Here is a 16,940-nt window from a genome sequence, read left to right on the forward strand (position 1 = left end):
AACTGAGTTCATTTGTCACAAATAGGGCAACTGCAACAGAAAGGAAAAGAAATCTTAATCATTAAATTTAAAGACAATTCTTTTTATGTACAGATTCCATTGTATTATACATTAAAGACTTTGTGTAATAAGCTTTCAAGCCAAGTTAGTAACAGATGGGGGGGCGGGGGTGGAGAAATGGACCCAGAAGAAAGCCTTAAGAGCCATAAAACAGTGTCCATTGAAAGATGAAGGGTGTGATGAGCTGTGCATGCTTGGCCTTTCAGCAGAAGTGCCGGTGATGGATCTGTGGACGCACAGTATTGAAGTGGGCACATGGAGAATTAGACCCTCTAACGAGCAGAGTGCTGATGTTTGTTACTCCTTCATTCGCACATCCTTCTGAAAGTCCATTTTATAGGCCACGGTGACAGAATTTTGTAGAATATTGGGATCTGGATATTGTCAGAAGTCCTGTGATTGACTAAAATTAGCTTAAATCCATAATCAGCCCCTATGCACAGATAGTACACTTGTTTGGCAACACTGCCATCTGGTGCTGAGGAGCGAGTAATGCTGTCAAGTCTTCGTCGTATTAAATCCCATTTCAGTGTCATAATTCACTTGCTAAAATTCCCTTGGGACTGTTTCCCTAGTATGTGGTTTGTTGTGGGGTTTGTTTTGTTTTTGTTTTTGTTTTTGTTTTTGTTCCTGAGGTTAAGAATAATAATACGGGCACCTGGGTGGCTCAGGTGGTTAAGTGTCTGACTTTGGCTCAGGTCATCATCTTGGGGTCCTGAAATTGAGCCCCATGTTGGGCTCCCTGCTCAGCAGAGAGTCTTCTTCTCCCTCTCCCTTTGCCCTTCCCCTGCTCATGTTCTCTGTCTCTCAAATAAATAAATAAATTCTTAAAAAAAGAAAAGAAAAGAAGAATACATAGCTCCTGGTGTGCCTGGTACACTGACCAGGTAGGAAATCTGACATGGACACCATAGATCCAGACAGAAATAGGAAATTCCCTAAATGGCAAGTGCTGTGGGGTGAAGAAGGAGCAGTGTGAAGCCTGATAGAGTGTACTAGAATTTTGTTGTGCACCATACATAACTGTTGCTCCCCGAATTCCATTCCACAAGGGGAATGGTGAGACTAACAGTTGATGTAAGTGGGGCATTGCAAAACATAGAATTCAGACATGAAGGAAGAATAAAATTCACCTTTTCTATGGATGAGGGAAGATGAATCCATGAATAAATAAGGCCAACTACTAGAGCAGTGTGGCATTTTTTCTTGTCGTGGGTAGAGAAGGGAGAGAGGGTCCTCTCAAATGCAGAGACTAAAGCTTTTATGTGGAGAAGCATGCTCTGTTCACTTCCCTCTCGTGACTGATTCAGCCAGTTACACATATTTCCAAAAGTGGGTACATTTTGACCTATCGCTGCCTCTTGGTTATTCAAGCCATAGATGTACACATCTCTGTTTTCCAGAAGCCATTATCACCATCCAGTTGATTAGGTAACCTAGAATATATTTACTTGACACGTCAGTACAGGGGCGTAATGGTTAAGAACGTGGACTTACCGTTAGGACTAGGTTGAGTCTGGTTCTGTTATACTTGAGTGCCACCTACAAGATGGCAGTGATAATAATACAGCCCTCACTGATTAATAGAGTAATGCGTGTGAGGTGCTTAGCACAGGGCTTCCCACATGGTGAGTGTTCTGTCTCTGGTCACTCTGCTTGCCATCGTAACTTCATTTATCCCTTCTTATGTGAGATTCCCCTGAAATCCTAATGCCTTACCACGCATCCTATTCCAGAGAAGGTCTGAGAATATTTCTGGCCTGGCAGAAGTTGTAGGGAGGCCCCATGGAGAAATCTGGAAACTTTCTGCTGCTTTTGCAATCAGGGTTCAGGGCTCTACCATATGGATTCATTTTTTAATGTGAGGTCAATTTTAAACCATTAGAAATAACCTTTTTTTAGGGGCACCTGGGTGGCTCAGTCGTTAAGCGTCTGCCTTCGGCTCAGGTCGTGATCCCAGGGTCCTGGGATCGAGCCCCACATCGGGCTCCCTGCGCCGCGGGGAAGCCTGCTTCTCCCTCTCCTACTCCCCCTGCTTGTGTTCCCTCTCTCACTGTGTCTCTCTCTGTCAAATAATAAATAAAATCTTTAAAAAAAAAAAAAAAAAAAGAACCTTTTTTTAAGTGTAAAAACATTCTAAGTGTACACGTAGGTAATTTTAATTGTTCAAAAGTCGATTTATGTTCCACTGGGCAGGTAAAAATTGCTACTTGAATCATTGCCATTTTTTGAAGCCTAAGGTATATTTCATACTGAATTTTCTCCATGTCCCGTTTACTCTTCTTTTTTTTTGAGGGAGAGCACGCATGTGCGCTTGAACAGGGAATGGGGGGAATTGAAGGGCAGAGGGAGAGGGAATCCCAAGCAGGCTCCACACTCAGCACAGAGCCCAATTTGGGGCTCTGGATCCCACTACCCCAAGTTCACAACCTGAGCCAAAATCAAAAGTCGGACATTTAACCGACTGAGCCACTCAGGTGCCCCCATCCTTTTCTTAAAACATAAAAATATTTGTATTCTTACCTGGGAAAGACTGAAGTTTCTGCAAAATAGCCTCAATATGGTCCATATTTTTCAAAGTACGTCTATCCAAATGTTTTTTGTGTGTATATACATCTATATGAAATAGAATGTGGTGGTAAAGATCTACATAATTTGTATTAATGAATAACAGCGTAGTTTTCAGATAATCTTGACCATTTTGTTCTAAACATAATGTGTATAAAAGAGTTAACCCAACTCAAAAATGGGCAAAGGACTTGAATAGTCATCTTCTCAAAAAAGATCTAGAAATGGCAGAATGTGGAGAAACCAGAACCCTCTTGCATCACTGGTGAGAATGTAAAGTGGTGCAGCAGCAGCTTTGGAAAACAGTCTGGCAGTTCCTCAAAAAGTTAAACATGGAATTACCATATGATCCAGCAGTTCCATTCCTGGGTATATACCCAAAAGAATTGAAAACAAGGATGAAGACAAACACTTTTACACTAATATTCACAGCAGCATTATTCACAATAGCCAAAAGGTGGGAACAACCCAAGTATCAATCCTCAGATGAATGGATAAACAGTATGTGGGGTGTGCACATGATGGAGTACCAGTCAGCATTTGTAAAAGGAAGGAGACTCTTGACACCTGCTGTAGCATTGATGAACCTCAAGGACATGATGCTGGGTGAAGGAAGCCAGTCACAAAAGGACAGATATGATATGATTTCACTTGCATGGGGTGCCTAGAGTAGGCAGATTCACTGGAACGGAAAGTCGAATGGAGATTACCAAGGTTGTGGGTAAGGGAAAGAACATGGTGGTTACACAGCATTGTGAGTGTCCTGAATGCCGCTGAGTTCTACACTTCCATGTGGTTACAGTGCTAAATTTTGGTACATATGATTTACCAGAACCTTTTTTTTTTAAGATTTATTTATTTGAGAGAACATACCCTCAAGTTGGGGGAGGGGCAGAGGGAGAGAGAGAATCTTAAGCAGACTCTCTGCTGAGTGCAGAGCTCAACAGAGAGCTCTGTCTCACGACCCTGAAATCCTAACCCAAGCCAAAATCAAGAGTTGGACTCTTAACTGGCTGAGCCACCTAGGCACCCCTATCATAACTTTTAGAAATCGGGGGGCGGGGGGAAGGAATTATGTTTGTGCTCATTAGTAGACCTTCATGATGCCAGAGATCCAGAAGTGAATAAAACATAGTGTTCGGCTCGGGAGATGAAACCCATGCATATTACTCTAGTTATGTGGCCTGGACAGAGAAGTGTGTCCCAAATAAGAATTCACTGTCTATTTTGAGTTACACGGAATGGATTTGAAATGTTAAACAACTGTGTCTTCAGTGACTCTTTGCATCAGGGAATGACAGGGTGATTTATAATACCTGATGGCCTTGATAGCCCATCAGGTGATACTGTGTTATTATTTTGCATTATGGGGCTATGATATTCCGGAAGGATTTGATGAAATTTTTTTAAAGACTTTATTTATTTGACATAGAGATGAGAGCACAAGTAGGGGGAAGGGCAGGCAAGCAGGAGAGGGAGAAGCAGGCTCCCGCGAAGCAAGGAGCCTGATGTGGGACTCGATCCCAGGACTCTGGGATCATGACCTGAGCCGAAGACAGCCGCTTAACCGACTGAGCCACCCAGGTGTCCCGGATTTGATGAATTTTTAATATCCCAACGTATTATTTGATGTTTCCTAAAACATATGCAAACAGCTTTATCATAATTGCTATTAAGACTATATGGTGTTCATGTAATGATGATAACAGCCAACTTCCACTTATTGAATGCTTATTGGGCACCAGACATCATGTTGAGAATTTTATTTTCACAGCAGCTCTGTGAGGTAATTGCCACAATTGTCCCCATTTTTCAGATAAGGGCACTCAATAGAGAGACTGTCATTTCCCCAATTAACAGCTGGGAATTGAACCTAGGTATCTTTGATTTCAGATCCAAAGCTCTACAACTTTTTCAGAAGTAAAAACGTAAAGAAATTAAACCATATACATTCTTTCGCACTTTTTTACCGCCACAGTTTATAATAGAGTTTAGTGCTGCCTTGTATTTGAAGCAAGATCCTGAATCCGGAAAATCCCTTGTGACAAGGTAGTCTTACTAGTCTCACTTACTAGTCTCACTACAGCATTGTTAATGGGGGGTCTGAATCTGCCATTTGAGAATTCCCTCACTTAAATAAAGCCTCTTGTCACATTAACTTGCCAAGATACATTACATTAATTCTCTTTATTGAATATTTTCTAAGAAGAAATGGTTTGGTATGAAATTACAATTTTTTACAACTGGAGGAGGCTTCCGCCTCTTCCCCACTGTTAACTTTGCCCCTCCTACGTTCTCCCCAGCCCCACTGGCCCCGCTTACCCAGCAGGTGATTCGAGAGAGACTACACAGGGGCACTCCCTTACCTTTCCGTCCCTCACAAGTAAGCTCCCCTGCATCCTCAGTCCTGGGTGCTGGCCTTCTTTCTCCACCCTGCCCATCTCAGCACAGTACCTGGGGCACTTGCTAAACCCCATACAGGTGCCCCCACACACACACACCCTTTTCAAAAGTTCTCATGAAGCCACTTTTGCTTTTAGGGAAAACCTGTATCAGTACCTATCTTGCTGACCGAAAGAAATCCAAAGAGGATTTTTGCTTTTATGAAAGAAGGTAAAAAGCAAAAATAGCATTTGGTCGTTTGTGTGGCAGCAGCACCCTGCACAGAGAGGATGGCCCGCCGAGCCCCTGTCCCAGGAACCGCAGTCAGCGTCCCTTGGTCTGTGAGCACCTACGCTTTGTCTCTGTTTATTCTCTGCATCTGTTAGCAAGATGTGTGCTAAAGTATCAGAAAAGCCGAAGAGAGGGCCACCTGGGTGCTCAGTCAGTTGATTGTCCAACTCTTGGTTTCAGCTCAGGTCATGACCTCAGGGTCATGGGATCAAGCCATGTCAGGCCCCATGCTCAGCGAGGAGGAGTCTGTTTGAGATTCTTTCCCTCTCCCTCTGCCCCTCTCCCCGGAAACCTGTAATTGTTGATCACACGAGTGAAACAAACATTTGCCTGAGGAAAACTGCGCTCTTTTCCCATAGAAATGTCATACCATACTGCTCTCGTGCTTGTGCTTCAGATGCAGTGTAGTTTCAGGTCTTTATAGGCCTTCTGAGGTACTGAAAGCCATGTGTTTCAGTGAATTGTCTTTTTCCACATAAACATATATCCAAGCAACTAAGCAGTCCACACACTTTAGAAATAAAACCATATATCAAGGGGCACCTGGGTGGCTCAGTTGGTTAAACATCTGACCCTTGATCTCAGCACAGGTCTTGCTCTCAGGGATGCGAGTTCAAGCCCTGCATTGGGCTCCACACTGGGCGTGGAGCTTACTGCAAAACAAAAACAAAAACAAAACCCATATTTTGAGGTTGCTTGTGTTTTCAAAGTACTTAGGTTAGTGTGCCACTAGAACACAAGTCCTTTGGGGGGTTAGACTATTTTTGTTATCCTGCGGTGTCTTTTGGGCCCAGGTCAGCGCAGGCCCTGGCACCCCGTAGGTGCTCAGAAAGTAACGAGTGAGTGAGTGTGGCCGTGCTGCTTGAAGTACAGGGACGGGAAAGCTCAGGAGGGAAGCATCGGTATTTCTCCTTCAGATCATTGCAGTGGTAGCAGTAAGCCAGATCACTATCATAGATGGAACTTTAACATTTTCAGACTGAAGTGCTTTGCTTTTTCTTAAGGATTCTGTGATTTGGGAGTAGGAAGGAATGGCCTGCAATTTACAGAATGGTTAATTTTGTTTTTTGGAACTTAGTCCCTAAGGTGCAATGCCTAGCTTTTTATCAAGAACTATGAAGTATGAAAACGAAGGTAGGATTGCTTACTCAGCATTTGGTCCCTCTGTCCTCTTGAGTATTATTTCCTTATACGCGTTACTGACATAGGGCAATTAAGCACTATTAACTTTGTAATAAGATACGCGCCCCTTTACCTTATATCTGTTTGCCAAGGAAAAAGGTGAATTCTGACACTATACTGGGATTCCCTAAAACTTGAATTTTATTACGAATACAGATTTCTACCTAGTCCCTAGCACGTCTTCAGTTTGTTGGTTCCTTATTTTCAGACTCCATCCATCCCTGCTTCTGCAAACTGTTTTGGTTGATGGGAAAGAAGTTTGGTTACTCTGGTTTGCAAGAGATTTCTTTCATTGGGTGGTTTGATCTGTTTTTTCAGTCTACTCCATCTGGACACAAACATCTGACAGTGGAAGAATTATTTGGAACCTTTTTGCCAAAGGAACAGCCAGCTGTTGTGGGTCTGGATTCAGAAGAAGTGGAGAAGCTGCCAGGAGATGCCTCCCAGAAAGAGTCCAGCTCATTCCTACCATTTTCCTTCGAGCAGTCAGGAGGAGCCCCTCAGTCGGAAAACCTGGGTGTCCATCCTGCTGCCCACCACTCAGTCCCACCTGAAGCCCCCACCCCGGTGCTGATCACTCCTGCCTCCATCACACAGTCCGGTGACAAACAGGCCCCAGGCTATGCCATCCCACTGCGCCCTGTGCTCAGTCCCACTCTACCAGCAGAAGCTCCTACAGCACAGGTTGCCCCCAGCTTACCCCGAAACCCCACCATGATGCAGGCGGTGAAGACCACGCCGAGACAGAGGTCTCCGCTGCTGAGCCAGCCAGTCCCTGAGCTGAGCCACGCCAATCTGACTGCCACCCAGAGCCCCTTCAGGGCCCCCCTGAGCGTGACAAACACAGCTGGTACATCCCTCCCAAGCGTGGATCTTCTCCAGAAACTCAGGTTGACCCCACAGCATGACCAAATACAGACACAGTCACTTGGGAAAGGTGCCGTGGCACCCAGCTTTTCCCCAGCAGCTGGCCAGCTGGCCACGCCCGAGAGCTTCATAGAGCCCCCCTCTAAGACCGCAGCAGCTCGAGCCTCAGCATCCCTGAGCAACATGGTGCTTGCTCCCCTTCAGGTACTGGCAGGAGGCTGGGTGGCTCTAACTGGGTGGGGTGAAGCTTCAGAGGCCTTGATGGTGACTGCCAGGAGGCAGTCCCTTCAAAGGGACAGCTGTTAGGCACATCCAGGGCCAGAAGACAGGAAGTAAGAAGCCCTGTAGTGAACAGCCAGATCATTGGTACGTGGTGTTGTTACTCAGTTCCACTGCCCCAGGTATCTCAACTGGATACAAGCCAAGAAACAATACCAGTATTTTCCTATCAGGGCATGCATTGTAGGGGTTTTTGTTTGTTTCTGCCTGACAAGTCCAGGAGTCCTCATTTGACCAGGACCACAGATCCACATTATCCCCAGCTTTGTCCCATCCCCAGCTCCCTTGGGGCCCACCTTGGGCCAGGCACACTTGGGGTACCGTAAGAGCATCCCAGATTTGGAGATATGGGTCAAGTAAAGCTTCCTGGTGGATCTCGTGTTCAGCTGAGATCTGAAGACTCGGCAGAAGTTAGCCAGACCTTTCCTAGAGGTAGAGAAAAGTGTTTGAGACAAGGAAAGTACTGTGTGCAGAGGCCTGGAGATGAGTGGCATTTGCTAAACGTAAAGACCTGTAGTGTGGCTAGATCTCCTGTGGAAGGTGCTTGGAGGCAAAGGTACTGGCCAATGAGCAGGGCTTTGAAAACTATGTGAAGGAGTCTGAGGCTTGTTCTCAGAGTCCTGGGGTGGCGGTGGGGGGTCGGGGGAGGGCGCGCGGTGCTTGTCTTTTAAGGGCTTTGAGCTGAGGTGGTGAGCAGGGCAAGGAGAAAATGGAAGCAGGATCACCCTCAGGAAGGAGGCCAGGCAGTTACCCATTCTTGAGCTGGTGGGGGCCTGACTTTGGGAGTATGGACAAGTGGGTTTGTTAACAAGTGCGAGCGGTGGGACCTACTGGTCAGTTGGGGGTGAGGCGTGAAGAAGAGGCTTGTCCCTCAGTGATGGATGAGGCTGGCACGTTTACAGATGAGTCAGCTCAGATTGCAATGATGTTTGCAAGATCACACAGCTGGTCACAACAACAGTGTTGTTTGCCTTCCAGGATTTCAGCCCCATGCCGTTTAATAATAATCCGCAATCTTAACATTTCACCAAATAATATCGTACAGAAGAGTCCATCATAATAATTGTATGTGATTTCATAATTAATGGACAGTTTTCTGTTCCTTTAAAGTTCTGTACAGAAAGACAGAAAACTTAGTATTTTGGTTATATCATGAAATTGTCATTTGGGGCCATTTCTGTTGAGGTTTTCTGCAGTATAAGGAGAGAGAAGGTTCTAACAGATGAGTATCACACCCCAGCCAGCAGTCTGAACTTCCCCAGCGCCGCCCTCTGCTCTCCACTGTGCCTCCTTCCAGGGGACACTTATGTACATGTGCATTTTTATTTACATTCCATTTCCTTTAGGATTTGGGGCTTCACTGAATTTTAAATGAAATATATTTGCTCCACAACAAGAAGTTCTTTGTCTCCCAATGAATAAGGACAAAATTTAGCATGTGGAGGTGTGAGCCTAGATGAAGATAGTTTAGCGCTACCTGTCCGGAGTTCACACCACCTTATTGAGGTGTCGTGCTGCCAGGATATGGCATCTCTACAGATTCAACAGCAAAACTGTGTGTGGCTATCCCTGCTCTATCCTTAGAGATGCCTTAAAGGTTCTGCACACAGCCCTGTTCTTGGGGAGACTGAGGGGGTCGGAGGCTGTCCCAGGGCCTTCACCCTGCAGTTGAGGCAGAACTAGTTAGTGTCTAAACTATTCCTTACTGCTAAAGTGTTTTTACCCTGGTAGCTAGGAAATCTTCACTGAAACTTGCTAGGTCTGTTCATCTTTCCTTTTTAAACATTGCAGTCTATGCAGCAAAACCAGGATCCTGAAGTCTTTGCCCAGCCTAAGGTGTTATCCAGTGCCATCCCGGTAAGGACTCCCTTTTTCTGAAGAACACATTCTCTTCACACCGCTGGGTGTGAAGTAAAACATTGTCGCTTGAGTGGAAAGTTGGAGCTTCCAAGCCCAGAGCGCTCGCAGATGCCCCTCCTAGGCCAGGCTGCCTGCTCCCCCGGCAGAGTTCGTTGCTGCGGCCCCTGTGGGCTTCCGGTCATCCTCTCTGGAACAACGCCTTCCCTGACTGTACCGAGGGCTGGGTGCTCGCTCAGTGTTTGTCAGCTGAGAGCGTGTCAGCCTGGTTTCCGTGAGGAGGAAATACTCTTTGCCCTGCAAGAGCTGTGATGCCTGGTTAAGAATCACTGCGGTGCTCGGGCTCCGGGCCTGCCCTCTGCTCCTTGCTTGTTCTCCCCGGCCTCACTTTTTTCAGAGTTGTCCCCACCCTCCATTACCTACCAGCCTTGAAGTGCACACTTATTTTTTTCAGTTCCTGAACTTTGACCTGCCCATTTACCTTTGAGCCTTCATGCCTCTCCTCAAGTCTCAGACTGAGCCTGCAGCCATCTCTCACCTGGTAGTGGTAACTGGTCTCCCCTGTAGCTCAGCCTGGCACGGCGCCAGCACCAAAAGCCGACTGGAAGGCTCAGACCCCAGAAGCCACAGCCTCAACGCCGTGGCTGTTTGTAAATGAAGAGGGTGGCAGGAGAAAGAAACCAAGATGTCTGTTGATTGTATCAAATGTGGGAATTATTAAAAATGCTAATATTTCTGGTTTCGTGTAGTCTGATGGTTAGCCGTTGTTAGCGGAGAAGCACAACTCAGTGGGGGAAGGAGGTAGGTGTTAGTTCTATTTGTAAGAAGTTGTGCCTTTGATACCTGTAGTGGTATAATAAATATGTTGAACACTACAAAAGAAACTAATGCTTCATGTGACTGGATTTGTTAATTCTTTTAAGATTTTATTTATTTGAGAGAGAGCGGGGGTGGGGTGGGGGCAGAGGGAGAAGGAGAGAGAATCCCAAGCAGACTCTGTGCTGAGTGTGGAGCCTGAGACAGGGTTCCATCTCACGACCCCAAAATCATGACCTGAGCCAAAACCAAGAGTTGGATGTGTAAAAGACTGAGCCACTCAGGCACCCCTTCTCTTTTTTTTTTTTAAGTAAAATTTTATTGAAGTGAAATAAATAGAATAAAATGCAGGTGTTTCATGAGTTTTAACATACATAACATCCCTTGGGTAACAGTCAAGATATGTAACATTTCTGTCACCCCAGAAAGTTCCCTCGTGCCCTCTTCCAGTCATTTCCCTGCTCTCCATATAAAACTTTACATTTTTAATTTATCATAGGATTGTTCTTATTGTGTATACCCTGCTGTGATACTTCCTTTCTGTGATGACCAGACTTGGCTTCCCAATAAATGGGCCCTTCATCCTTTAGCTAACAAGCTTCATTCATGACCATTGTTCCCCTGCAGGTCGCAGGCCCCACACTGGTTACTGCAACAACCATGGCAGTGTCTTCAGTCCTGTTGTCCCCAAGTGTTTTCCAGCAGACAGTTACAAGGTCCACAGACCTCGAGAGGAAAGCAAGCGCCCCTTCTCCACTGACTGTTGGAACATCAGAAAATCAGAGAAAGCCTTCCATTATTCTCAGCAAGTCTCAGCTCCAGGATACATTAATACATCTAATAAAGGTATGCAGGCCATCCCAGCAGTTGAGTCTATAAACTTTTGTTCTTTAATTTTAAGGAACGTATGAGTTCTTAGAAAATCAGTTCATAAAGTGAATTCAAGACTAGCCGGGACTAATGTTTCTCTCTTTCTGAGCATACACTCCCAATGGAAAAGTATCTGAGTGAATTCCAAAGTATTGATTGCAGTTGTCTCTGGGTGGTGGGATTCTTTGGCTAATTAGTTACACAGATCACTTATACAGCTTTTTTCCTAAGCTTTTGTCAAGGAAGTAAGTTCTACTGAGGTAAATGAAACATTACCATCTCTTCCAGAATGATTCCAGCTTCCTCAGTACACTTCACGAAGTCTACTTGCAGGTTCTGACCAAGAACAAAGACAACCACAACTTATGACTGGAGCAGAATAAATCCGAAGGCAGAATGTCGACCTCAGAAACAAATAGGCCTCATCATGGAAACTTCTAAACAGAACATTGAGTTTTGAGAATCCTGAAATTGAGCCTATGAGAAATAGACTCATTCCTTAAGAATGTTTTCCAAGTGACGTTCTCAGTGATAATGGAGGTTTCACTGTGAAGCATCACCAGCAGACCTTTGTTTTGACAAGAAAAAAAAAAAAAAAAACCATTGTGTTAAGTTGTGTGGGTGTTTTCATCAGCTCTAAGAAAGGATGTGAAATAAGGAGTCTGGTTTTCAGCTTGCTTTCACCCTCAAGGTCTTAGGGAGGAGAGGTCACCAGCCTTGCAGCAGAGTTCAGCCCAGCCCGCAACCCTTCCCTTGCTCCTCCCTCCTAGAAATTTGAGCCTTAGGCTGATAGTCAAGTTCTGAACAGAGCAGAAGTCAGCTCTGTGCAAAGTAGCTTTGAGTTTTAAGGATCAGAGTTTAAGTTGGCAAATTAGGACTGATTTGTTCAAGTGAGGTGTATTTTTATGAATGCCCCATTTGGGCCTTAAGAGATCTGAAATTTCTCAGTTGTGTCTTGTTAAGTGTCCCCAGTGCTGCCCCGCAGCAGGCTCCCAGGGCAGTGGTACCATGTGACTAGGGCCCCGCCAGGCTCTGTGATGGTATGGGAGGAGCATCTTTGAAGCAAAGGCTGGGGCTGGTGAAGACTGAATTCCATCAGAAACCTTCACTTTAAGTTAAACTCTTGAGTGGTTTTGAAAATGTTTTGTGTGAAGTATAGCCTTACTTTCCTTTTCTGTCTAAACACAGAAGTCCTTGTTGATTGTTTTCCTTAACACTTTGACAAAAGGACCGGTGGACCAATCTAACAAAGCCATTCTGGTTCCATTCCTCGAGTCTACTGAGAGTAGTTTTAAAGCTATGCAGAAAAGGGAGCTGTTATTCACACTGCCCTTACTTTATTATAGAATATGGAGTTTAAAACAAAGTGTGAAAATCAGAACTTTACCAATGTATTCCTAGGCTGTGAGTACTTTTGCAGCCCAAAGTGTGAAAATATGTAAAGATGCTTTGTTATGCTGCTATTGACCTGCCATGATTTATATTTATTCTTTTATGGCATGTAATGGTGATTAGTAATATTTTAATGTAGATTTTGATTTATTTCAGCAATAGTAATTTTAAGATACTCTTTGAATGAAAGTGTCTTCGTTTCTATGATACAGATCATTTTGTAGTATTTAACCAATTAAGATGCACTGCTTACTTTTCTGAGCACTATTTAATGATGGGGTAAAAACCCAGTTGGCTCAACCAGCTAGCATAAGGATTAGCTGTGAATAATGCTGATGGATGTGGTGGTTCCTCGGGAACAATCATTTAAGCTTTAATGGTAACTCAATCATAAATCCATAGATTTTTTTTTTTCTAGCTGAGATTTTAGAAAATTACTTGTGAATTACATGCTTGTTTTAGTTTGGCCTTAGTTTTTTTTAGCATAAAGAATACTTTGATTGGCTTTTGTTAATCTAAACATGCTTCCTGGGCAGTTTTCTCTTGCTGTCTATGTAGTTATTTGTGAATTGTGCAGCAGTCAGGGAAGCTTATAAGTTCTCATACTTGATGGGGAAGAGTTTGTTTTCAAAGGTAGTGTGTAAATCCAGCAACCAAAAATGAATTGCTCGTACATCACCCAGGAAGGAGAATGTTGAAGTAAGATCCAGAGTGTTGCTTACACCAGGAGATGGTGTTGGGGGAGCCACGTGACTGTTCTCAGAAAACAGGTTTGATCGCACCCCCAGTGTTGTTTCGGTGGGCTTTGGTACATGGAAGAATCAAGGGATTCTTGTTGTAATAGACATTTGACTTGAAATGATTTGAGTATGTGTAATATTATGAGAGAGTTAAGAGAGAATATCCTAAAGAGGGTCTGTAATCAAATCTGTTAATTTTCGCCCTTTCATCCAAGGAATGAATATGATAGACAGGAAAGAGAATCTATGATAAGTTTTCTTTAGTGGGAAAATAAACTTTGAAGTGCCCAAGTCATGGAGACTTGAAAAGGGTCAACCTGTTTCAACTCCCAAATTTATGTATTCAAGGGATTTACTTAAAATTCAGAAGCCAGAAGTTCACCATCATGATTTCCAGGAGGTTTGGGCCAGAATGAGTCCCTGAAAAGTCAGGCCAAGCCTGACTCGTCGCAGTCGGATGACCCTGGCCCGAAAATCACAGTTCAGTTGCCTTATTCCTCAGTCAGACTTCCTATCCAGAACCTCACGCTAGCTTAGGTTGCATGTGTCCATAGCTGCCATGACTTTTACTGGAACCTTTGTTTCAATCTTAGTTAAATCAAAGTGGACACCAAGACGCAGATGGTTCTTGCCAGGTTTTGCAGTTAGACCACCGTGTGTGTCCGTGGGCCCACCCCCAACCGCAGTGGGTAGCACTGCTCTTTTGTTGTAGTTAACGTGACGTCTTTGGATAGACTCCCGCACCTCCCAGACAGCCTTGTTCCTGCAGGAACAAGGGCATTCTTCCAGAGATTTGTAAAGTGGGACTTTGAATCCTTAAGTTTTCAAGCGACTGTCAGTGTTAGAAGAAGCATTTCATACTGTGTGCATGGGAGTGTCCTCAGCTCACCGTGCGAGCCTTTGGGGTGGCCATCACAGAGTGGGGTTTTTCAAAGAGCCCAAATTGATGGATCCTTCTCTGCTGAAGGCCACACAGGCCTCATTTAGAATGTGTCTGGCCCAATTTTGCATGTCAAGCATCTGTTCTTTTTCTGCCTAGCTTTCCTTGTAAAAATCGGAAACCCTATCGAATCCTATACTAGGTAATATGTTTAAACCATGCAGCTTTATTTCTCTCCCCACCCCTCCTCCAAGAATGTAGTTTGAAGTTTTCTCATTCGGGTAGTAGAGGCCATAACCGCCATTGTGTTAACTAATAATGCAACATGAATTTGAAGGTGCCTAACTGCTTAAAAAACAAAATCAGCCATCACACAGTAACTGGGCAAAACGTAGAAACAGAGGAATGAGAGGAGGCAACAGGCACAAGGGGGCCCAGTCCACGGGAGTGAGGACAAGGGATCACAGGGACAAGGGTCCTGCCTTCTTGCTGCGTATTTGCTGCTGAGCACGTGTTTCGTTCTTACCTATCTTTGGTTTTCTTCGGTTGTGTTCAAAGTACCTTCTGGAACCAATAGTGCCCTGCATTTTCAGGTGTGTAAAATGTTAAGATCTAAATCAAGGAAGGCAACTTACACTGGGCTTTTTAAAAGCTGTGTTTGAGAACATTTCCCTGAGTGGGCCGGGGCCTCAAGGAGCCTGTTTTCCAGCAAATTCAGCAGGAGAGAGGTGTGCAATGTTTCACTCGGTTTTCTATTTGACATCTTCATTTGAAATGCTAAGATGCAATATCGTTCACTTTGAATGGGGAAAATGCAAAATTGTGTTTCCCTTTTATCTGTGTGATTCCTTAAGAAACGTGTTTTTACAGTATGTGTTCTCAGTGGTTTTTTATTCTGTATTACTGCTTTGGCCGTGCGGCTCTCATGACTTTCAGCGTACTGGATTCTCAGCTCCCTGAAGTGTGGGGCTGAGAAGCTCTGGAATTACCGCAAGATTTTTGTTCCATGAGCGCAATACTGCATCATTAACATTTTTAATGGTATGGATTTTATACCATCTGTGTATGTTTGCAAATATTAAGTTATTACATGTTTTCAAATGAGCATTTTTCATCCTAAATTTTATATGTTTGCAAATATATTTTTTTAATAAAAGTTCAAAACCAAGTTTTAGCACCTACTAAATTTTAATTGTGTTTTTATTTAATTTAGAGAAACGGAACTTCTAAATGCGTAGCTGCGCTTTGCCGGAACTTCTAAATGCGTAGCTGCGCTTTGCCAGAACTTCACACTGGTGAGATGGGGTGAAGTGAGAGAACAAAGCTGCTGGAGAAGGCCCTTATCTGCCTGTTTCCAGTCTGGGCCTGGGCCACAGGCCACACAGATTCCTGGGTCTGAAGCCCCTGAGGCCTGGCGTCTGTGAATGACTGAGCACTTCCTTCCCTGGTAGCTAAACATCGAGTGTGTAACTGCTGTGAGTGGACAGCTAAAGAGCTTCATTGACTCTTCTGTGGTTTCCCCAGACAGACGGTGCACGTCTAATCATGGCCAAAAACACTGTTCTGTAGGAGACTACAGTCTGGGCCAGTTCCCACAGTCTCGCAATTTATGTGTATCGGGCTATCACGGGCCAGGCATCTAGGATGACAAGGAAGAAAAGAAAGAGGGAGGAAACTAAAATCTGATCATTATGGGAAATAAAGAAAAGTTTCAAGGGGAAAAAAATGGTTAATCATCTCTCTCCCTAACAACTGTTGACATGTTAGTAATCCAAACAAAATTCGACATGTTTGTTATATCTGCCTGCTTCCTTAGGGCAGAGCTTAAACTAACCCAGGCTTTAGGACAGTCATCATTACAGCTGCATGCTCATTCAGTACTTGAAGGGTTGCTGTCCCATTACTTTTTTGATCTTTGCAGCAAGCCATTTTAGGGAGAAGGAAGTTGAAGCGGAGAGTGACTGAGGTCTGTGCCAAAGGTTGCTTCTTAAGCCAGCGTGGGGTCACAGACCTGAAGCCAAGCAGGCCAGAGAGCTGGTCTAGAATTCCGTTCTTGATTCTGCTGTCTCCATGATGGATGGTCCTGGATTGCTTTTTCGTAGTTTCTTAGGTTACCACTGTTTATTAAAAGCTAGCAGGGTCTGCTCACCTGCTGGTTTGCGTGTGCCGGCACCTGAGAAACCAGGTAAGTGGGTTCATTGGAATTTCATGGAGAATGAAAGTCAGTGGGTCCTGAATAAGAGCTGTAGCCGATGGGCTTTAGGTTTCTCGGTTGTCTCTAACGACATTTTCACTCACTGTTTATGGAACCTCGTTCTGTAGATCCTGGTTCCATCTCAAGGATCGGGTCGCTAAAAACCCGATCTTTGAGAAAGGGTTGTGTGAATAAGCATCCTGAGGCTTCCAGGAAGCAGTTTGTCTCGGAGAGCTCTCTGGAACAAGCCCGAGGAGGAGAAGCTAGAAATCCAGCAGCTGTGCTGTCCCTGCAAGGGAAGCCCACCTTTCCATGAAGCCGGGTCCTTGGAGGGCGGAAGGGAAGGGCCGCGAAGGACTGGCTCACGCGCTGAAGCTCACCCTCCCTGTCACCTTTCAGACAGTGCCTCCTGGGCTGTCTATTACAGGCAATGTGAGGAGGCCTGGCAGGTTCCAAGATCCCCGACCTCTTCGAGCTTGTGAGACAGGGTTAGGCGAGAGGGCAGTTGCCAGGCTCCCTCAGCCCGGGCCTGCGGTGAACCTGGGCCGGCCACACACCAGCG

At 44.8% G+C, this 16,940-nt stretch overlaps 1 protein-coding gene across 1 annotated transcript in view; it reads left to right on the top strand.

The window, feature by feature from the left end:
• DCP1A (decapping mRNA 1A) overlaps positions 1-14,529 on the top strand; it is a 55,800-nt gene extending 41,271 nt beyond the window's left edge. The window contains exons 7-10 of the mRNA XM_034998353.1: positions 6,802-7,554; positions 9,421-9,486; positions 10,930-11,148; positions 11,461-14,529. Coding sequence (XP_034854244.1) covers positions 6,802-7,554; positions 9,421-9,486; positions 10,930-11,148; positions 11,461-11,541 — 1,119 coding nt within the window. The 3' untranslated portion in view covers positions 11,542-14,529. The remainder of the gene's footprint in view (positions 1-6,801; positions 7,555-9,420; positions 9,487-10,929; positions 11,149-11,460) is intronic.
• Positions 14,530-16,940: the final 2,411 nt, after the last annotated feature.

The sequence above is a fragment of the Mirounga leonina genome, unplaced genomic scaffold, assembly GCF_011800145.1.
Source record: "Mirounga leonina isolate KUSES-001 unplaced genomic scaffold, KU_Mleo_1.0 Mir_94, whole genome shotgun sequence".
Lineage (NCBI taxonomy): Eukaryota > Metazoa > Chordata > Mammalia > Carnivora > Phocidae > Mirounga > Mirounga leonina.